We start from the raw sequence: 22532 nt of genomic DNA on the forward strand, positions 1-22532 counted from the left end.
TATCCGTATACCTTAGAGGACATTGGGGATTTCTTTCAGATGATATCATTTTAAAATTCATAGACTTGATTTTCAGGGAGAGAAACTGATACTCACAGACCTGGGTGGAAAACAAATCATTCAAAATGCACACTTCAAGCAATAGGTGGTGGCAAGGCTCCAGTTGTTTTTAGATACCTCTCTCTACCTGAGATATAACAAAACACAACAATGTTTTTTCAAATCTATAATGTCTCATCTATTAAAATGGATGGTTGTGTAAATATATTTTACTGCAAAGGTGGTTAAATTGATAGATATTGTGTGACACCCCCTAAACTCAAAAGTGCAGAATAATGCCTGGCTAGAAGGAGGATGATAAGCTTACACATAAGCTTACAGTATGTAATACACTGCTCAAAAAAATAAAGGGAACACTAAAATAACACATCCTAGATCTGAATGAATGAAATATTCTGCTTAAATACTTTTTTCTTTACATAGTTGAATGTGCTGACAACAAAATCACACAAAAATGATCAATGGAAATCAAATTTATCAACCCATGGAGGTCTGGATTTGGAGTCACACTCAAAATTAAAGTGGAAAACCACGCTACAGGCTGATCCAACTTTGATGTAATGTCCTTAAAACAAGTCAAAATTAGGCTCAGTAGTGTGTGTGGCCTCCACGTGCCTGTATGACCTCCCTACAACGCCTGGGCATGCTCCTGATGAGGTGGCGGATGGTCCCCTGAGGGATCTCCTCCCAGACCTGGACTAAAGCATCTGCCAACTCCTGGACAGTCTGTGGTGCAATGTGGCGTTGGTGGATGGAGCGAGACATGATGTCCCAAATTGGATTCAGGTCTGAGGAACGGGCGGGCCAGTCCATAGCATCAACGCCTTCCTCTTGCAGGAACTGCTGACACACTCCAGCCACATGATGTTTAGCATTGTCTTGTATTAGGAGGAACCCAGGGCCAAACGCACCAGCATATGGTCTCACAAGGGGTCTGAGGATCTCATCTCGGTACCTAATGGCAGTCAGGCTACCTCTGGTGAGCACATGGAGGGCTGTGCTGCCGCCCCAAAGAAATGCCACCCCACACCATGACTGACCCACCGCCAAACCGGTCATGCTGGAGGATGTTGCAGGCAGCAGAACGTTCTCCACGGCGTCTTCAGACTCTGTCACGTCTGTCATGTGCTCAGTGTGAACCTGCTTTCATCTGTGAAGAGCACAGGGCGCCAGTGGCGAATTTTCCAATCTTGGTGTTCTCTGGCAAATGCCAAACGTCCTGCACGGTGTTGGGCTGTAAGCACAACCCCCACCTGTGGACGTCGGGCCCTCATACCACCCTCATGGAGTCTGTTTCTGACCGTTTGAGCAGACACATGCAGATTTGTGGCCTGCTGGAGGTCATTTTGCAGGGCTCTGGCAGTGCTCCTCCTGCTCCTCCTTGCACAAAGGCGGAGTTAGCGGTCCTGCTGTTGGGTTGTTGCCCTCCTACGGCCTCCTCCACATCTCCTGATGTACTGGCCTGTCTCCTGGTAGCGCCTCCATGCTCTGGACACTACCCTGACAGACACAGCATTGATGTGCCATCCTGGATGAGCTGCACTACCTGAGCCACTTGTGTTGGTTGTAGATGCCGTCTCATGCTACCACTAGAGTGAAAGCATCGCCAGCATTCAAAAGTGACCAAAACATCAGCCAGGATGCATAGGAACTGAGAAGTGGTCTGTGGTCACCCCCTATAGAACCACTAATTTATTGGGGGTGTCTTGCTAATTGCCTATAATTTCCACCTGTTGTCTATTCCATTTGCACAACAGCATGTGAAATTTATTGTCAATCAGTGTTGCTTCCTAAGTGGACAGTTTGATTTCACAGAATTGTGATTGACTTGGAGTTACATTGTGTTGTTTAAGTGTTCCCTTTATTTTGAGCAGTGTACAATATTGCAAGCTCTGATATTGCTCAAATTTGGAATACAAGGGTTGTCTGCAGCATGCTTCTTTGGAAATATAGACCTGTAGACACAGAGATACAATAGGCGGAAATATAATGGATATTTATGATGAATGTAAGCTTTACTTTTTGGTAGCTGAGTAACGGAACTTTCTAAATCAAATTCGCTCTCATTCTGTGCTGCGTGGCCCTGCCTGACAAAAATTACATAATTACACGTTTTTTTAATGTTGTGGCTACAGTAAATCGTCTCTAAAGAAAACAATTAGGCTCAGACATCGAAATTAAATGTTTTTGGCTCCAAAGCCCCTATTCTTGCAATTAAGTGATGAGAACACAATAGATTATTGTTGGGGTCACCCTGGAATTTTGCCTCAAATCCAATATGGCATCCAAAATCCCAAACGACTGCCATAATACCATATGATGGAGGTTAAATTATCTGGAAATATGATTTTTGTAAATTATATACATTTTCTCAGATTTATATACAACACTCATGCCCATAGAGTGTTTTGGTGTAAATACATTTTTATTATGAATCCAATACGGCCAACATGACTAAACGCAACTTGTGACAATTTCTGAGCTTGTTCTGACTTAAAGTTCATATAAGGAAATCAGTCAATTGAAACAAAATCATTAGGCCCTAATCTATTGGATTTCACGACTGGGAATACAGATAGGGTATGCATCTCTTGGTTGCAGATACCTTTAAAAAAAAGGAAAACCAGTCAGTATCTGGAATGACCACCATTTGCCTCATGTACCTCGACACATCTCCTTCGCATTGAGTTGATCAGGCTGTTGATTGTGGCCTGTTGTCCCACTCCTCTTCAATGGATGCGCGAAGTTGCTGGATATTGGCGGGAACTGGAACACGCTGTCGTACATGTCAATCCAGAGCATGCTCAATGGATGACATGTCTGGTGAGTATGCAGGCCAGGGAAGAACTGTGCCATTTTCAGCCTCCAAGAATTGTGTACAGATCCTTGCGGCAAAGTTGGTCAGACAATCCCAGTTGTGGAGGTCCTGGGCTGGCATGGTTACACATGGTCTGCAGTTGTGAGGCCGGTTGGACGTACTGCCAAATTCTCTAAAATGACATTGGAGACGGCTTATAGTAAGAAAAATTAACACGCAAATCTTTGGCAACAGCTGTGGTGGGCATTCCTGAATTCAGCATGGCAATTGCACACTACCTCCAAACTTGAGACATCTGTGGATGTTTTGTGTGACAAAACTTCACATTTTAGAGTGGCCTTTTATTTTTATATTTTTTCATTTTATTTTGAATTTGAATTTTTTTACCCCTTTTTCTCCCCAATTTCGTGGTGTCCAGTTCAGTAGCTACTATCTTGTCTCATCACTACAACTCCTGTATGGGCTCGGGAGAGACGAAGGTTGAAAGTCATGCGTCCTCCGATACACAACCCAACCAAGCCGCACTGCTTCTTAATAACACAGCGCGCATCCAACCCGGAAGCCAGCCGCACCAATGTGCCGGAGGAAACACCGTGCACCTGGCAACCTTGGTTAGCGTGCACTGCGCCCGGCCTGCCACAGGAGTCGCTGGTGCGCGATGAGACAAGGATATCCCTACCGGCCAAACCCTCCCTAACCCGGACAACGCTAGGCCAATTGTGTGTCACCCCACTGACCTCCTGGTCGCGGCCGGTTACGACAGAGCCTGGGCGCGAACCCAGAGTCTCTGGTGGCACAGCTGACGCTGCAGTACAGCGCCACCCGGGAGGCCGATGAGTGGCCTTTTATTGTCCCCAGCACAAGATGGACATGTGTAATGAGCATGTTGTTTTATCAGCTTCTTGATATGCCACACCTGTCAGGTGGATGGATTATCATGGCAAAGTATAAATGCTCACTCACAGGAATGTAAACAAATTTGTGCACAACATTTTTGAGAAATAAGCTATTTGTGCATGTGGAATATTTCTGGGAACTTTTATTTCAGCTCACCAACACTTTACATGTTGCATTTATTTTTAGTTTAGTATATATTTTCAATCTGTGTTCATGCTTTAGTCTTATTCACACACACTTACAGCATATTAACAATGGGCACTGCCTTTAATGACACAAGCACACAAGTTAACCAAGTTACATGAAAGCAACCTGCAATACAACAGTCAGGTACTCTCGTAGCGTACATGTAAAGCTCTAACATTTCCCCTATTTTCCCCACTGAAACGAAGTGTACAAGGTTGATACAAAGTCTTTGAAGTGACCAAGACATGAGCGTGCCCTAACAGGGTGAGGATTTAAAGTAATGGTTGTAGTTCCCTGCTGAAAAAAATAGTACAGATCAGCCTAAATTGCATGCTGGTCTATGCTGGTCAAAGTTGGTCAGACCAACATGGACTAGCTGGTTAGGAAGGCTGACGATCTGGTCAAGCTAGTGATGCTGGTGATCAAGCTGTTCCATGCTGGTCTGCAAAACTATGCCCATTATTATCATATTTCCCAACATGCTCTATTGTAGTTTTTTAAATGTTTGCTTCAATATCTGGGCTTTTGTATGTACATGAATGTATCTTATGCTACACAAAGAGAAATAAGATACATTTTTCTAAACTAATCCAATCAGTTAACTTACCGCACCCGTTGCTGAAATGGTTGTTCCAGTTAAGATGATTTAGCTAGTCTAATTCATTAACCATTCTAACCCTGGCAGTCATTCTGAATATAGCTTGTTGGATCTCCCCACTCTGCCTGGATTCCATTTCTTAAGGCTGGTTGCCATCAAAAACACAGCAACGGTGAGGGTATGTTTTTTTGAATGTTAAATGTGGAAAAAAGTCCTGCAGGTCAAATCGGGTAGGATGATCATTTGGCAAATAGCAATATGGGTGGTAGGCTGTGATTAATCTGGGGCAGACCCAGCAGGAGATGAGCAGAGTTAGAAAACCTGTGAGGACAACCTTAGTTTAATTAGTAGTCTATGTCCTACACTCTAAGAAGCGTTGGTTCTGAGGGAAGCTGCACAGATCCACTCACACACACACACACACACACACACACACACACACACACACACACACACACACACACACACACACACACACTCGGAAAGTATTCAGACCCCTTCACTTTTCCCATATTTTGTTACAGCCTTATTCTAAAATGGATGAAATTGTTTTTCCCTCATCATTCTACTACACATAATAATCCATAATGTTAAAGCAAAAACAGAAGACATTTTTCCTAAATAAATAAAAAAAATACTGAAATATTCAAACCCTTTACTCAGTACATTGTTGAAGAACCTTTGGCAGAGATTAAAGCCTCGAGTCTTCTTGGGTATGATTCTACAAGCTTGGCACACCGGTCTTTGGAGAGTTTCTACCATTCTTCTCGGTTGATCCTCAAGCTCTGTCAGGTTGGATGGGGAGCGTCGCTGCAAAGATATTATCAGGTCTCTCCAAAGAAATTCGATCGGGTTCAAGTCCGGGCTTTGGTTAGGCCACTCAAGGACATTCAGAGACTTGTCCTGAAGCCACTCCTGCATTATCTTGGCTGTGTGCTTAGGGTCGTTGTCCTGTTGGAAGGTTCACCTTCGCTCCAGTGAGGTCCTGAGCGATCTAGAGCAGGTTTTCATCAAGGATCTCTCTGTACTTTGCTCCATTCATCTTTCCATCGATTCTGACTGGTCTCCCAGTCCCTGCCGCTGATGCTGCCACCACCATGCTTCACTGTAGGGATGGTATTGGCCAGGTGACGAGAGTTGCCTGGTTTCCTCCAGACCTGATGCTTGGCATTCAGGACAAAGTGTTCAATCTTGGTTTCATCAGACCAGAGAATCTTGTTTCTCATGGTCTGAGTCCATTAGGTGCCTTTTGGCAAACTCCAAGCGGGCTGCTGTCATGTGCCTTTTACTGAGGACTGGCTTCCGTCTGGCCACTCTACCATACAGGTCTGATTAGTGGAGTGATGCAAAGATGGTTGTCCTTATGTAAGGTTCTGCCATCTCCACAGAGGAACTCTGGAGCTCTGAGAAGGGCCTCGAGTTGATCCGAGGCCCTTCTCCCCCGATTGCTCAGTTTGGCCAGGTGGCCAGCTCTCAGAAGAGTCTTGGTGGTTCCAAACTTCTTCCATTTAAGAATGATAGAAGACACTGTGTTCTTGGGGACCTTCAATGCTGCAGAAATGTGTTGGTACCCTTCCCAAGATCTGTGCCTTGATAAAATCGTGTCTCAGAGCTCTATGGACAATTCCTTCGACCTGTCTTGGTTTTTGTTCTGACATGCACTGTTAACTGTGGGACCTTATATAGACAGTTGTGTGCCTTTACAAATCATGTCCAATCAATTTAATTTACTACAGGTGGGCTCCAATCAAGTTGTAGAAACATCAAGGATGATCAATGGAAAAAGGATGCACCGGAGGTAAATTGAGTCTTAAGCAAAGGGTCTGAATCCTTATGTAGATAAGGTATCTGTTTTTTTAAACCTTTAATACATTTGCAAAAATTTCTAAAAAACCTGTTTTCGCTTTGTCATTATGGGCTACTGTGTGTAGATTGATGAGGGAAAAAATGTACTTAATTAATTTTAGAATAAGGCTGTAATGTAACAAAATGTGGAAAAAGTGAAAGGGTCTGAATACTTCCTGAATGCAGTCAGTTACGAAAATTGACACCCTTGATAACGATGAGCAAAAATGTATGCTAAAAAGTGGGAAATTATCCTTTTACACTAATACAGTTGCTCACAGAAAGAGATTATTTAACACGTAATAGTTTTTTTCTGTAAAAGGCACGGTCAAAATTGACACCCCTGTTTTTGATAGCTTTTAATACTTCACCTTGCAAGGATAACAGCACTGAGCCCTTTGTTCAAATGAGAACACATTGGGAGGGATCTTAGGCCAATTTTGCCATACAGAATCCTTCCACATGCTTGATATCCTTCATCTGCGATTATGGGCTGCCCTCTCAGATTCAAACCATGTATTTTAATTGATTTCAAGTCCAGAGCCTGAGATGGCTATTGCAAAAAGTTGATTTTGTGGCCAATTAAGTATTTATTTGTGGATTTTGATGTGTGCTTGGGGTTATTGTCTTGCTGGAGGATCCACTTGTGGCTAAGTTTAGGCTGCTGGCAGAGGAAACCAGGTTTTTAGCTAAAATGTCCTACTTGGTATGATGCCGTTGACCTTAAAAGGGGCCCATGGATCAGAGGAAGCAAAAAAAGCACCATAACATCAAAGATGCACCACCATATTTTACCGTAGGTACTTTTCTGCATATGCTTCTGTTTGTAGACGTCAAACCCACCACTTGTGTGCATGGTCAAAGAGCTCTTTTTTCATGTCATCTGACCATAACACAGCCTGGAGTTTGATAAACGGCATTGACACTTGGATTTGAACCGGTGCTATGGTCAGATGACATGAAAATAAATCTCTTTAGCCACACACACCAGTGGTGGGTTTGGCATTGAAAAACAGAAGCATACTAAAGAAAAGTACCTCATACCTACTGTAAAATATGATGGTGTATTTTTTATGTTATGGGGCTGTTTTGCTTCCACTGATCCAGTGGCCCTTGTTAAGGTCAACGGCATGATGAACTTTACCAAAAATTTGATTTTCCTGTGTTCTAAATATATTTCCACTATGAGGTTGGAATAATACTGTGAAATTGTGAAAATTATGATAATGGCCTTTTAGTGTAAAAGCTGTTTGAAAAGACTGCCTGACATTTATGCCTGTTTTAGTGGGATGGAGTTTTGGCCTGCCAGGTGATATCACCAGGCGGAAAATTAGTTAATAGACCAATAAGAAAGAGTTCCAAACTGCTCTGCCAATAACAGCTAGTTTTCCCCTCCCCACTCATACCACCCCCAGACAGCCCTCGCAAAATTCAGCTTGAGAAATTGCTCTTTGCGATTTTATTTAATTACTATTTTTATGGAAAATAATCACAGTAAGGTACTTAATTGTTACACAGAAATGGTTTGATATTGAGATTAAATGACTGCATTGGACCTTTAATAATATTGTGGCAGCCATATTGCATTTGGACGTCTTATTTGATTTTGGTTTTGTATCGGCTCTAATGAAAACAAGTAGGCTCATGAACTAAAAACTGTCATTTTTCCCAGTCAAATGTTCCTCTGTGGATATTATATATTCAGCTACCACTCTTGCAAAGTAACAAACAAAATGCTGGGTCAATAATTACCCATTTGGGTCATTTCTGTAAACCAGCGCTGGGTCACTATAGTACATACCCAAAACTGTGTTATTTTGACTCAGCATTGATGGGTTCCGTGAATGATTTACCCATAATTGTGGTTATTTTGACCCAGCAGTGTGTTGGTTTTTGCTATTTTGCTGGGTTATAGTTATTCATGCATTTTTGACCCAGCCGTGGTTATATCTTACTTTCTTGCTGGGTCAATTTTTCTACCTTTTCTCTATTACGTAATCTGTGAATTTCTAAAGGTACAAATAATTCTAACAACAACAACAATCAATGTTACAACGCTACTACACAGTCTAAGAAATTCTTAAAATTGCATATGGCCAATCATGACCGATTGTAGGTCAAATACAAAATGTTTATTTTCAGATATTAATTTCAGCTACAAAATGAAGTCATGCAACAGACAAACAAATAAGGAATACACAAAAAAACTTTAGAAGCACAATCCATATTTTTTTCAAATCACAGCAGCCCTACCAATTAAAGCTGAGGAAAGGGGCCTGAAGAAAAGTAAACACTTTACCCTCTCTACTCCCCCCAACCCCTACCAGGTATCAATTTCCAATAGGAATTTATGTAAAAACCAAAAAGAAACATGTCTTCTGCTCCAGAGCCTGTCCATTAATTATGGTGAATACCAGGGAGTAGAGATGATTGTCCCGAGAGTCAGAACGAAGGTTACGGGTCTCTTGTTTTTTTCACCTGGCGGAGGTATTTAGCCATATTGGTTCAGGCCAGGGGATTAAAGAATATGACTAGAAGATGTTGAACAGTAAGGAAGACACTCACTCTTGCACAAGCCCGCCACGCACGCACACATACACACGCACAAATTGTGGTCTTTCCTTTTGCTCAGAACATGCTATACTCCTATACAGTCTATTGCTGTGTGCAGGACATTCATCTGTATTGAGTCCAGACATTTTGTGCATGGTTTACAGCAGGAGTAGGAAGAGTACTAAAATAGCCTACTCAAGTAGAAGTATTATTACTTCGATGACATTTGAATCAAGTAGAAGTAAAATGACTTGACTTTGAACATTTTTATAAAAGTACTTTGAAAAGCTACTCAATTACAGTAATGTGAGTATTTGTAATGAGTTACTCCCCACATCTGGTTTACAGTATTCCATATGAAATAGTATTCCATATTCTACATGTATACTTACGCTTCATTATGACTTTCAGGCCTCATCAATGCTTGGGCGGGCAGTCTTCTTTCCAACTCATTACACTGGGGTTGGGAAAAACACTCTCAGGATCATGTTGTCTTTAATATCTGGGAGACAAAGACGTAAGGTTTTAGGGGACAGCCAAAAGGGATAAACGTGAATCAACATGAGACACTACTTTCATTTCAATATGTAGCTACTTGCATTCAGTACACTGGTGGTGGGAGGGCCATGCAGACTCTAATATCTGGGCAGTGGGAGACAAAGAAATAACATTAACACAGTTTATGTGGAGTCAAAATGGATAGCCTAAACTTGGAGGAACAATTGAGACAACCCTTTCATTTCAATATAACTGTCTGCATCCAGACTGAGCTAGCTAGCTATCTAACTCAGTAATAATTAGGCTATAAAAACATACCGTAACTGAAACACCACAAAAGCACGAGTTACTGTATGAGCTTGTAGTTCAATGTATTTCCGCCAGTGTATGACTTGTCTTTTTGTTGTCAATGCCTTATAGTATATCATGGTGGCATATGAACGATCGGGTTATAGAGCAAACAATGCAATTATCACAACATAGGTTGTAATTTGGTTTGGCTTCCTCAGTGGTTTTATCCACGCACTGCTATGGTCTATTTAAGCAATAAGGCCCGTGGTGGTGTGGTATATGGCCAATATACTATGGCTAAGAGCTGTTCTTGAGTACGACGCAACACGGAGTGCCTGGACACAACCCTTAGCCATGGTATATTGGCCATATATCACAAACCCCCTTATTGCTATTTTAAACTGTTTACCAAAGTAATTAGAGCAGTAAAAATAAATGTTTTTACTGATATACCACGGCTGTCAGCCAATCAGCATTCAGGGCTCTATCCACCCAGTTTAAAAAACCCATTCGTTCATATGCCACGGTGATATACAATAAAGCCTTGTCAACAAAAAGACAGTCACAGTGGCGGAATAAATTCAACTACACATACGTTTGTTTCATCACAAAATCGGAGAGCAACATCTATCCGGTGAAGTCCGGATAGATGTTGCGGCATGGTCGAGCAAGTTTGTGTTTTGGACAGTTTACCAAACTACTGCTTTAGAACCACGTAGTTACCGCAAGTCCGCACAAAGACAACAGGAGCACTGCCTCCGCTATTCCAGCACCATTTCAACGTAAATATTTAATCATAATCAACAAGGCTATATGTGCTTAGTTAAATATACTGACAACAAACGTAAAGATAACAAAAACGATTTAGTCCAATCAATGTTGGTAAATATCCTGTGGCTGTCCATGGTACTGATTTCTGTGTGCGCGCACGCAAGTAAAACAAAAAATGATGACTCACCCCATTTGTAGACGAGTTGAACGCCAATGCCATTCTTTCATTTTGGCAAAATGTTCTATGACTGTCATGCAGTACACTTTCAGTTTTTGTTGTAATAGGCACCGAGGTAAAGTTGGTTTTATATTCACATATTCGGACATTCAACAGACATTCGCCAAAAGCCAATACAAATGGTCAAAATCAATAACTAATTCATTCTCACAGAAACATAAAACTAGATATGGTTTATTCTATAAATGTCTAGCATACTTTTACAACCTTTGTTTAGAGGGGAAATTCCAGTTTTGATTTGATAGAGGGCACGTAGTCCGTCTAGAGGGCGTGTGGTCAAAGTTCTAACCGAGTCTGTTAGAACTATGGGTTGCAGTCTTTAATGCGAAGCAAGACTGCTCAATGTGTGCTTTGCATCATCCAGAGAAACATGATGATCATCTGACCAACTGGGTTTGTCTTTGTGTAATATAACAGTAGGCTATGAACACTACGTGAGTTTCATCCTTCAATACATTTAGAAGTATGAAACTTTGTCTTGAAACTTAAAAAAAAAATCAGGGTTATCCTTGTATTATTGCGCTAATGTTATATTATCATGACCTATGTTATTATTCTACTATGAGAGATACTAGATACATACTATGACAGCAATTCACTGTAATAGGTACACATGTATCTGGCACAAGTGACGATTAAACTGATTTGGATTTCAAAGACTGCTATTATTAATGTAATGTTTGACATTACAACATTGATGTGTGGAACCTTTTTTATCAACACATACGTTTTTTTGCAAATGTTTTCCTTTATTACTACATGATTTATATTGCCTGAAAACTCAACGATGATTAACACCACAGTTATGTGTGCTTTTGTCAGGGTTGTGGTCGAATGCACGTCATTTAAAGTCAATTCACCAATTGAACAAAAATCCAATTTAATTTGAACATTTTCCTAATTGCACAAGCATGTAACATAATTTGGGTATTCCAGAACTGTAATTTACATGTAAATAAACATAATCCTGTTTTATGTTTTTAATATTGCAGATAGAATGCTGTGTGCCAGAGATGGTACCATTCAGCTTGTCTGGGGACGACAAAGAAAATAGAAAATGATTGGAAGAGGCCTCTTTGCTGTTAAATTAGAGACGTATAAATACATGACTGTTGTGCCTTGTAACTACTTTAAGATGTGGAACTGTTGCACTAAAAATGCAAACATTGATTTGGCATACAATTTAAGATTGTAAACATTGTCTAACTTCATAAAGAACATATAACACTTGAAATTAACATTTCTTTAAAGCTATTGTAAATAAATGCATATTTTTAAATTTGAGCCAATTACATAATTAGTTATTGATGTCTTCATCTTTAAATGCAATGTTTGAGATGTTATGCATTTCTATCAAGTCAAAACTGGAATTTTTATTCAAAAAAGGTTGTAAAAGTATGCTAGACATTTATATGATTTATTCTATCTAGTTTGATGATTCTGTGACAGTGAATTTGTTATTGATTTATACCACTTTAAATGACATCTTATAGATTTTATGTATTTATATCAAGTCAAAACTGGAGAAAAAAAATGCTACTAAAAACAAAGGTTGTAAAAGTATGCTAGACATTGATAGAATAAACCATAACTATTTTTATATTTCTGTGACAATTCATTAGTTGTGGATTTTTACAATTTTAAATGGCGTTTGGCGAATGTCTGTTGAATGTCTGTTGCACGTCCTAATGTGTGAATATAAAATCAATTTTTACCTTGGTGTAATAGGCTACCTCGCTAAAATGCTTGCTAGCCTGACTCCCTAGCCAAATTAGCTAGTTAATGTGAGCCTACATCTAGGCCAAAGAGTTCTGTGTCTTGAACTTCAATTGTCGCAGGCCAGTGGCACAACATATCAATTCATGGTTAGATCAGAATCGAAGTCAATCATTGGCATGTACAGATAATTAAGTCAAAATCCCCATCTCCACCCATGGCTTAAGAAAGGGCCGATTTAGCAAACTAGCTACTGTAGGACACCGACACAAGCAGACCAGAAACAGACACGTTTTTCTAAAAAACATTACGTTTTGCAAAAGTCTGAAGCCAAATCCAAACTTCCCTTGTGGGGTGTTTTGCTGCGCCTAGGTATCCCACAGTTGAGCTCAGCTCAACGCTGAGGCCATAAGCTTGCCGGCATCCATCAATCAAATGCTATGGCGGCAACATGTTATACTCTTTCGGTCCAGACAGCCTCAGAAACATGGGTCACACATACTGAGACATAGGGGCGCTATTTACCTCGGTCGGATGATTTCTCCGGTGAGATTCAGCCACTTGCGAATTGACGGATAATTATTCAAACACAGAGAGACATGAAAAAGAAATTGTATAATTTTTATTGGTCAAATATTTGGGGAAGCCTGGCTTCCATGTGTGACTATGTAACTACCGGGGCGGAAGGTAGCATAGTGGTTAGAGCGCTGGGCCAGTAACAGAAAGGTTGATGGCTCGAATCCCTGAGCTGACAAGATAAAAATCTGTCGTTCTGCCCCTGAACAAGGCAGTTAACCCACTGTTCCCCGGTAGGACGTCATTGAAAATAAGAATTTGTTAACTGACTTGCCTCGTTAAATAAAAATATGTCAGGCAGGACAGCACTGAATGAGAACCATTGACTTGGAGAGTGATCAATTAATCAGCTACCAAAAAGTAAAGCTCATGTTCAAATATATTCGAAGTTGATATTTCGCCTATTTACAATTTTTTGCAGTAAACAACCATCCATTTCATAAAATGGGAGACATTCGATAAGGAAAAACATGATTTTGCTCTGTTATTCCCCATTTACAGGTATCTCACAAACGAAATCCCATTCATCCCCCCAGTCATGCAAACTGGCCCCGATAGTGTGGGTTGTGCTGAAAGGACAGCTCCGCTGATCGGCAAGGGATTACCCTCGTCTATGGTGGTCAGGGCAAATTTCGTGTTGCTGAAGGACAGATCTACCAAGGGCAAACTTGGTTTATATCACAGCTGCAGTGCTAACCTCAAGCAAATATCATATTTTAAAATCAAACAAACACAAATTAAGCTAATCAACAGTATTTGGGTTGTTTATAGTTTATATCAGAGACAAACTATAGCGTTTTTGTTTATGACGCTCAGCATTTTTACATATAGTTCCACTGTAAAACAAATTGGGACATATAAACTTACCGCAAACGATTTGAAATTGTCATAATTGATCTTCTCGAGGCTCTATTGAGTCTCTTTGCTTCAATCTCTTCAATGACATGTATTTACTTCCTGGTTCCCATGGAGCCATCTTGCTCTATTCTCTGAAACAGGTGTCCATGACGTTTACAGTAAGTACCGCCACCTACTGAGGTGAAGGTGCACCTAAACAGATTTATACACACACTGTATGACTCTGCGCCTGGCTAATGCCGCGTTCACGTGCCAGTCATAACTAGGAAACTTTGAAATGTCCAATTTACTAACCGGTTGTAGTCATAAACGATTAGCTAACTAATCGGACATTTCCGAGTTTCCTAGTTCCGACTAGCAGGCTAACGCGCATATCTCCCGGCACTTCGTCATGATGACCCATGAAGTAGATGTCCTGTCCATTGGTCATCAGGCGGAGAAGCTTGACAAGACTGTCTGAACACACGCTTGTTCATTGACTGATACCGCGTTCACGTGCTTATCGGAACTAGGAAACGCTGAAATGTCCGACTCGCTAACTGATTAGTTTTGCCCAGTTCAACGAGTCGGAAATAAGTTTCCTAGTTCTGACTAGCACATGAACGCGGCACGAGAAACAGCTGTATCCGTCAAATATTACACATTTTCCTCGTTTGATATTAGTGCAGCCTATTAGGAAACTAAGTAGCCGAGGCTGGCTTCTGTATGGTCCATTTATTTATTAATTTTTAAAAGCATCGCCTTTACCGTATATCATATGCAAAAGAATAGGCTACAACAAAAACGTCCAATGTAAATTCTTAATTTGACATAATGTCAAGTTGTTTTCCCATGTCGGCCCTATATATTGCTTAATTTGTCTAATCAATGGATTCTCAGATACAATTAAACCTTTATTTAACCAGGCAAGTCCGTTAACAAATTCGATCCCAATACAATTAGGTTGCAATGATTACACAAAATACATTAAAACATGACATCGACAACAAGCTTAATTTGAAATGGTATGCAAGGTCACATTGGGTGATGGGTCAAAAGCGAGACAGTAGGACTAGTTGTTTGTGCAAGTAGCCTTGTTACTTGTTGCACATATGCTTCTTCTGAAAGGGGCAAATCTGTTTGGTGCATGTCCAACAGCTTTGGATAGGGTGAGACCCAGTGTTTGAGGTATTCTGGTGGCACTGGCTGCACCCGTCTTTTGCGCCATGGTTATTCATGCCGCGTATTTGCTTTCGGAGGTCCCAGCGCGTTTTATCGTCCAGACAGCAGGCCACATCCACCACCACAATCCGGGCGGGATCCCAGACGCAATCCTCTTCTCGGCCAGATTTAATAGCGGTAACGCCACAGTTTGGTGGCACCCAGCAACTGTCGTAACCCTTCTGGTGCCATGACTTCTGAAGCGGATGGTTATCACTGTCGATCTTCTTCACCTTGCCAACCCGCACCTTTAACTTCAACACTACCGCTTCCTTCTTGTCAGCATTCAGCGGGTAACACTTTGCTTTTTCGATATTACGGCTCACGTAGACCCCCGATCCCAACATTCCGTCGCTGGAGCGTTGGAACCCACTGGTGATAATACGCTGGACATACTTGAGAAACGTGCCATGGTACATGGTGTAAACTTTCCCGTCTTTGGGGTTCTCGCCTGCATGGAGCTTCTTCTCCTCAATTGCAGTCCAGCCAGAAAAAGTGATCTCTTCTAGGTCCATAGTCGGTATCTGTGGAATTTATATTTATTTAGTCCAAGACAAAGGGTAGCCTTATGGAGGGCCAAATATATCACGTAATCATAATAAAATACCCAATTGACAATGCCAAATACACAGTCAAATACATTCTAAACGCTATACGAACCTGTTGAAAGTACAGTCAAATATAAAGTCGAGGCTATTGCAACGCATAGGATCACTTTACTTTCACTTTTGATTCTCTAGTATGTCCTGTCATACAAACCCTTCTTTTATTTTCCATTCAAGTTCTTAAAGTGACACACACCCCTCGGCATGTCATGCACATAGCCAGCCAATAAAGCCTATTTATTCTTCAATACACTATGTAATCGTTCCAACAAAAACTTAAAATGATCATAAGCTAGTCAAATGTATTCCACAATACATGCACAACTGCCGCCTTCTGCCTTTATAAATTCCCACAAATAAAGGGCCTACTCAATCATGTTCTTACTCAGTTTTAATTTCATTCAAACCTGTCATCACCCTTTAGATTGTAGGGTGAAGAAGTACATGTTGACCATTCCCTAGTTTTTTCTTATCTCATGGGTGCACTCATTTTGCACCCCCGTGGACTCCAAACTGCGTAAGCGCTACATGACCTACAGCATGGTCAAGCAAGTTAATGTTTGCGACATTTTAGGACAACAAAACAACTATTGATTTAGAACCACGGAGAGATACTGCAAGTAGCAAAGAAAACAGAAGCTGCCTCCACTATTCCAGCACCATTTCAACATCATCAAATCACCTATACTTAGTCTAATACAGTGACAACTAAAAGATAACAAAAACAATTTAGGCCAACCAACTTAAGCTAAATATGTGGCTTTCCATGGTTCTGATGTGTGTATGTGTGTGTGCATTAATGCAAGTAGAAAAAAAACATGTTGACTCACCCTACTTGTAGAGAAACGTCAATACCACTATCCTTTCGTTCATGCTGACAAAACAGTCTGATTGTCACACAGTACACAATGTTTTTTGTCCTATGCTACCTGGCTAAAATTCTTTCATGGGCAACGTTAGCTAGTTAGTTCTACATTCGGCTAAATATTGAACTTCCATCCACTCAGGCCGGGGGTACAATGTATGAATTGCCGTTATAGTCACTGGCCAGTATGGAGAATTAAGTAAAACCACTAATGCCTATCGCCAATCATGGCTAATTTAGGAAAGGGCTAATTTTAGCTAGCGAGCCACCAGAAGACAACACAACGAGATGCAACAATTCAAGTTGTTTTAGTCAATGACATATTTGATGTCGATGTGTTTGGAGTGAAGCCAAATCCAATCTGGCTTCCCTTTACATTTTTCTTTTTGGTGCACCAGGACCATTCACAGTTGAGTTCATTCAGTTGGAGGCTAAACGCTCGCTGGCTTTTCTTGTATTCAATGCTACGGGTGGCCACAATGTCATACTATTTTTGAACAGACAGCATCAGATAGATGGCCTACACATACAGAGAGAGACAGAAGGGCTCTGCTTCGGACATCAAGTGCTTACTCCACTCACCCAGGCAACAGCCAGGGGACTGGGCAATGCAAAATGAGCTCACCCTATAAATTCACAGAGATGCTGCCTTAAAATAAAGAATTTCCCATCTGGCTCATTGCTCTTCAGGCTACTCCTTTTATTGACATGTTCAAAGCACAGCAATGAATACCATTAAAGATCCAACATTAGAAATCCGTAACATGATGCACAGTCAAAAGGCCTGCATCATTACAGATAACAATTTTTATTCAACAGCAACATGTTTATAGCAGCACTGTAGAAACTATTACAGTACAACGGTTTGATTTGTTTGATCGTAGCTAGCTAGCTACATAGCCGTCTTTGTATCTAAGACAATTGTGTAGCCTAGAGCGATTTTCTAGGTTAGCTAGCCAGCTATTGTCGTTCTTTTAAGGTAACGTAACGCAATCAACCTGCTAGCTAGCCAGCTAGCTCCCGAATAGCAGCACTGTAGAAACTATTACACTCGACGGAACGACTTGATTAGTGTAGTGTCAACATCGCAGCCACTACCAGCTAGCCTACAAAGTCAACAACGCAGCCACTGCCTGCTAGCCTACTCCAGCAGTACTGTAGCATTTCAATCATTTTAGTCAATAAGATTCTTGCTACGTAAGCTTAACTTTCTGAACATTCGAGACGTGTAGTCCACTTGTCATTCCAATCTCCTTTGCATTAGCGTAGCCTCTTCTGTAGCCTGTCAACTATGTGTCTATCTATCCCTGTTCTCTCCTCTCTGCACAGACCATACAAACGCTCCACACCGCGTGGCCGCGGCCACCCTAATCTGGTGGTCCCAGCGCGCACGACCCACGTGGAGTTCCAGGTCTCCGGTAGCCTCTGGAACTGCCGATCTGCGGCCAACAAGGCAGAGTTCATCTCAGCCTATGCCTCCCTCCAGTCCCTCGACTTCTTGGCACTGACGGAAACATGGATCACCACAGATAACACTGCTACTCCTACTGCTCTCTCTTCGTCCGCCCACGTGTTCTCGCACACCCCGAGAGCTTCTGGTCAGCGGGGTGGTGGCACCGGGATCCTCATCTCTCCCAAGTGGTCATTCTCTCTCTCCCCTTACCCATCTGTCTATCGCCTCCTTTGAATTCCATGCTGTCACAGTTACCAGCCCTTTCAAGCTTAACATCCTTATCATTTATCGCCCTCCAGGTTCCCTCGGAGAGTTCATCAATGAGCTTGATGCCTTGATAAGCTCCTTTCCTGAGGACGGCTCACCTCTCACAGTCCTGGGCGACTTTAACCTCCCCACGTCTACCTTTGACTCATTCCTCTCTGCCTCCTTCTTTCCACTCCTCTCCTCTTTTGACCTCACCCTCTCACCTTCCCCCCTTACTCACAAGGCAGGCAATACGCTCGACCTCATCTTTACTAGATGCTGTTCTTCCACTAACCTCATTGCAACTCCCCTCCAAGTCTCCGACCACTACCTTGTATCCTTTTCCCTCTCGCTCTCATCCAACACTTCCCACACTGCCCCTACTCGGATGGTATCGCGCCGTCCCAACCTTCGCTCTCTCTCCCCCGCTACTCTCTCCTCTTCCATCCTATCATCTCTTCCCTCTGCTCATACCTTCTCCAACCTATCTCCTGATTCTGCCTCCTCAACCCTCCTCTCTTCCCTTTCTGCATCCTTTGACTCTCTATGTCCCCTATCCTCCAGGCCGGCTCGGTCCTCCCCTCCCGCTCCGTGGCTCGATGAGTCATTGCGAGCTCACAGAACAGAGCTCCGGGCAGCCGAGCGGAAATGGAGGAAAACTCGCCTCCCTGCGGACCTGGCATCCTTTCACTCCCTCCTCTCTACATTTTCCTCCTCTGTCTCTGCTGCTAAAGCCACTTTCTACCACTCTAAATTCCAAGCATCTGCCTCTAACCCTAGGAAGCTCTTTGCCACCTTCTCCTCCCTCCTGAATCCTCCTCCCCCTCCCCCTCCTCCCTCTCTGCAGATGACTTCGTCAACCATTTTGAAAAGAAGGTCGACGACATCCGATCCTCGTTTGCTAAGTCAAACGACACCGCTGGTTCTGCTCACACTGCCTTACCCTGTGCTCTGACCTCTTTCTCCCTCTCTCTCCAGATGAAATCTCGCTTCTTGTGACGGCCGGCCGCCCAACAACCTGCCCGCTTGACCCTATCCCCTCCTCTCTTCTCCAGACCATTTCCGGAGACCTTCTCCCTTACCTCACCTCGCTCATCAACTCATCCCTGACCGCTGGCTACGTCCCTTCCGTCTTCAAGAGAGCGAGAGTTGCACCCCTTCTGAAAAAACCTACACTCGATCCCTCCGATGTCAACAACTACAGACCAGTATCCCTTCTTTCTTTTCTCTCCAAAACTCTTGAACGTGCCGTCCTTGGCCAGCTCTCCCGCTATCTCTCTCAGAATGACCTTCTTGATCCAAATCAGTCAGGTTTCAAGACTAGTCATTCAACTGAGACTGCTCTTCTCTGTATCACGGAGGCGCTCCGCACTGCTAAAGCTAACTCTCTCTCCTCTGCTCTCATCCTACTAGACCTATCGGCTGCCTTCGATACTGTGAACCATCAGATCCTCCTCTCCACCCTCTTCGAGTTGGGCATCTCCGGCGCGGCCCACGCTTGGATTGCGTCCTACCTGACAGGTCGCTCCTACCAGGTGGCGTGGCGAGAATCTGTCTCCTCGCCACGCGCTCTCACCACTGGTGTCCTCCAGGGCTCTGTTCTAGGCCCTCTCCTATTCTCGCTATACACCAAGTCACTTGGCTCTGTCATAACCTCACATGGTCTCTCCTATCATTGCTATGCAGACGACACACAATTAATCTTCTCCTTTCCCCCTTCTGATGACCAGGTGGCGAATCGCATCTCTGCATGTCTGGCAGACATATCAGTGTGGATGACGGATCACCACCTCAAGCTGAACCTCGGCAAGACGGAGCTGCTCTTCCTCCCGGGGAAGGACTGCCCGTTCCATGATCTCGCCATCACGGTTGACAACTCCATTGTGTCCTCCTCCCAGAGCGCTAAGAACCTTGGCGTGATCCTGGACAACACCCTGTCGTTCTCAACCAACATCATGGCGGTGGCCCGTTCCTGTAGGTTCATGCTCTACAACATCCGCAGAGTACGACCCTGCCTCACACAGGAAGCGGCGCAGGTCCTAATCCAGGCACTTGTCATCTCCCGTCTGGATTACTGCAACTCGCTGTTGGCTGGGCTCCCTGCCTGTGCCATTAAACCCCTACAACTCATCCAGAACGCCGCAGCCCGTCTGGTGTTCAACCTTCCCAAGTTCTCTCACGTCACCCCGCTCCTCCGCTCTCTCCACTGGCTTCCAGTTGAAGCTCGCATCCGCTACAAGACCATGGTGCTTGCCTACGGAGCTGTGAGGGGAACGGCACCGCAGTACCTCCAGGCTCTGATCAGGCCCTACACCCAAGCAAGGGCACTGCGTTCATCCACCTCTGGCCTGCTCGCCTCCCTACCACTGAGGAAGTACAGTTCCCGCTCAGCCCAGTCAAAACTGTTCGCTGCTCTGGCCCCCCAATGGTGGAACAAACTCCCTCACGACGCCAGGACAGCGGAGTCAATCACCACCTTCCGGAGACACCTGAAACCCCACCTCTTCAAGGAATACCTAGGATAGGATAAGTAATCCTTCTCACCCCCCCCCCTTAATGATTTAGATGCACTATTGTAAAGTGGCTGTTCCACTGGATGTCAGAAGGTGAATTCACCAATTTGTAAGTCGCTCTGGATAAGAGCGTCTGCTAAATGACTTAAATGTAAATGTTTATGTGCAATGTGTTGACCTACGTGTTAAAAAGGTATCTATGTCCTCATCTGTTTGTTTTTTACATGTCTGATGTATTTATGTTGCCTGTTTTGTGTATAATGTGTCCATGTTCACCTGCCCAGGGACTACAGCTGGAAAGTAGCTATTAGCTAAATCTGATGCGACATCATTTCTCAGTGCTATGAGACTTATGTTTTTGTTGTGCATTGTCCCTGCCAAATAAATGTAATAAAAATACAAATGGATCAGCATAGTCATTGAACAAGATGCTAATCATTGCACAGGTCCTTTGATCTTGTCCCTGAAGTGTTGAGTCTGGCTCAGTGACTGAATGAATCAATGCATACCCCTTCTCTTCATCTTCTCCCTGCTGAGTCAATGCATGCCCCCTTTCTGCGCCATATGAGTAAAGCGGTTTGTGATGGTGAGGGTGGTGTCAATGAAGCGCTCCACACAGCTAGCCAGGCACGTGTCGGTCCGGGAGTCCAGCTTGCTGCTCGGCTTATCCATGCATTTGTCCCAGCACACGTCGGTGAAGGTGTGCACCTACAAGAAAGAAGAAACCGCCATAAACACAACACAAGATAAGTCTAATGTATTTAAAAGGATTACGCAATAGCTCACCTGCAAATAGTTATCTTTGATTATACTGTCTAATAGTAAAGGAAAACCATATAACCTTGAGAAAATAACTACATTTAAACATTCCAGTTTCACAAATGGGAATAGACAGGATAGAGGAATACTGAATGATCTGACTTTCAACCACTTTTAAGTCCAGAAAATAATAGGGAAATGTATTTGGGAGTGAACTAGCTAACTATCTCCAGTTTTCAAACCCAGAGGCGCAACATCGCGAGACTTCCGGGAACTCTTGCGAAACAGACAAAACTGACCAGACCAGGGTTTGAGAAGTAAATGACAATTTTTTTTATTTTTAATCTTCCTTAGTTTTTAATTCTCTCGAAATCTAAGACACAACCTAGAATCTAGCCAATGTCTTAAGTAGTTGAACATGGATGGTATTACTCCAAACTGACATGTTTTCATTTTCGTATAAAACAACTTTATATCGAAGGAGTGTCTTTGATTTGACGGCCTGCACATGCGCAGTGTGGCGCGAGACGACCGTTACACCCAATTACGTACCTATTAGTATTATTTATATATATTTTACCCATTTTTTCTGCACAACTTCGTATTCCTACGCATCAGTTTAGCTAGCCAACGTCACCTAACAACTGATCGGGGATTTATTGGAAAAGCAGTTTTAGCCTATCTTCATACTGTAGTGTCTTTGCTATCACTTTAAGACAGCTAGCTAGCTTAGTAGTTACATTTAGCTACCTGTGCTTCAAACTGAGCTTTCTGTTGCTCGACTGCTATCATCATCTGAAGTTCCAAGGCCTCAGCATTTTCAGACGCACTGGCAGAGGACTGGTCAAAAGCCATATTATCGATCAAGATATTATGAAAAAATGTAACGTGCAAGAGTCCGACAGAAAGCACTACTCTGCTACAACGGCATATGTTCAATCAATACCGGAAGTATACCGGAAAAGTCGATCTGACATCACCTTCTT

At 42.8% G+C, this 22532-nt stretch overlaps 2 protein-coding genes across 7 annotated transcripts in view; both read right to left on the reverse strand.

Moving 5' to 3' along the window:
* Positions 1–14656, reverse strand: part of LOC135504550 (sorting nexin-19-like) — a 34995-nt gene extending 20339 nt beyond the window's left edge. The window contains exons 1-5 of one of the 4 annotated variants that reach the window (XM_064923240.1): positions 13915–14656; positions 9557–9599; positions 9350–9459; positions 2724–3050; positions 97–187 (exon numbers count right to left, since the gene is read on the reverse strand). In XM_064923240.1, coding sequence (XP_064779312.1) covers positions 97–120 — 24 coding nt within the window. In that variant the 5' untranslated portion in view covers positions 121–187; positions 2724–3050; positions 9350–9459; positions 9557–9599; positions 13915–14656. The remainder of the gene's footprint in view (positions 1–96; positions 188–2723; positions 3051–9349; positions 9460–9556; positions 9600–13914) is intronic. The other 3 variants (XM_064923241.1, XM_064923242.1, XM_064923239.1) reach the window with 3 other exon arrangements.
* Positions 14657–14785: 129 nt separating this feature from the next.
* On the reverse strand, positions 14786–22499 carry LOC135504551 (mitochondrial import inner membrane translocase subunit Tim8 B-like). Of its 3 annotated transcripts, XM_064923246.1 has the most exons (3): positions 22297–22499; positions 21297–21495; positions 15541–15629 (listed from the first exon to the last, which is right to left on the reverse strand). In XM_064923246.1, exons 1-2 carry the CDS (start codon positions 22399–22401, stop codon positions 21325–21327), a joined length of 276 nt encoding a protein of 91 aa, XP_064779318.1. In that variant the 5' UTR covers positions 22402–22499; the 3' UTR covers positions 15541–15629; positions 21297–21324. The 3 variants fall into 3 exon arrangements, with proteins under 3 accessions (XP_064779317.1, XP_064779316.1, XP_064779318.1); XM_064923245.1 differs by lacking the exon at positions 22297–22499 and having other exon boundaries at positions 14786–15629; positions 21297–21387; XM_064923244.1 differs by lacking the exons at positions 21297–21495; positions 22297–22499 and adding an exon at positions 15766–15871 and having other exon boundaries at positions 14786–15629.
* Positions 22500–22532: the final 33 nt, after the last annotated feature.

This window comes from Oncorhynchus masou, chromosome 18 (genome assembly GCF_036934945.1).
Source record: "Oncorhynchus masou masou isolate Uvic2021 chromosome 18, UVic_Omas_1.1, whole genome shotgun sequence".
NCBI classification, from domain to species: domain Eukaryota; kingdom Metazoa; phylum Chordata; class Actinopteri; order Salmoniformes; family Salmonidae; genus Oncorhynchus; species Oncorhynchus masou.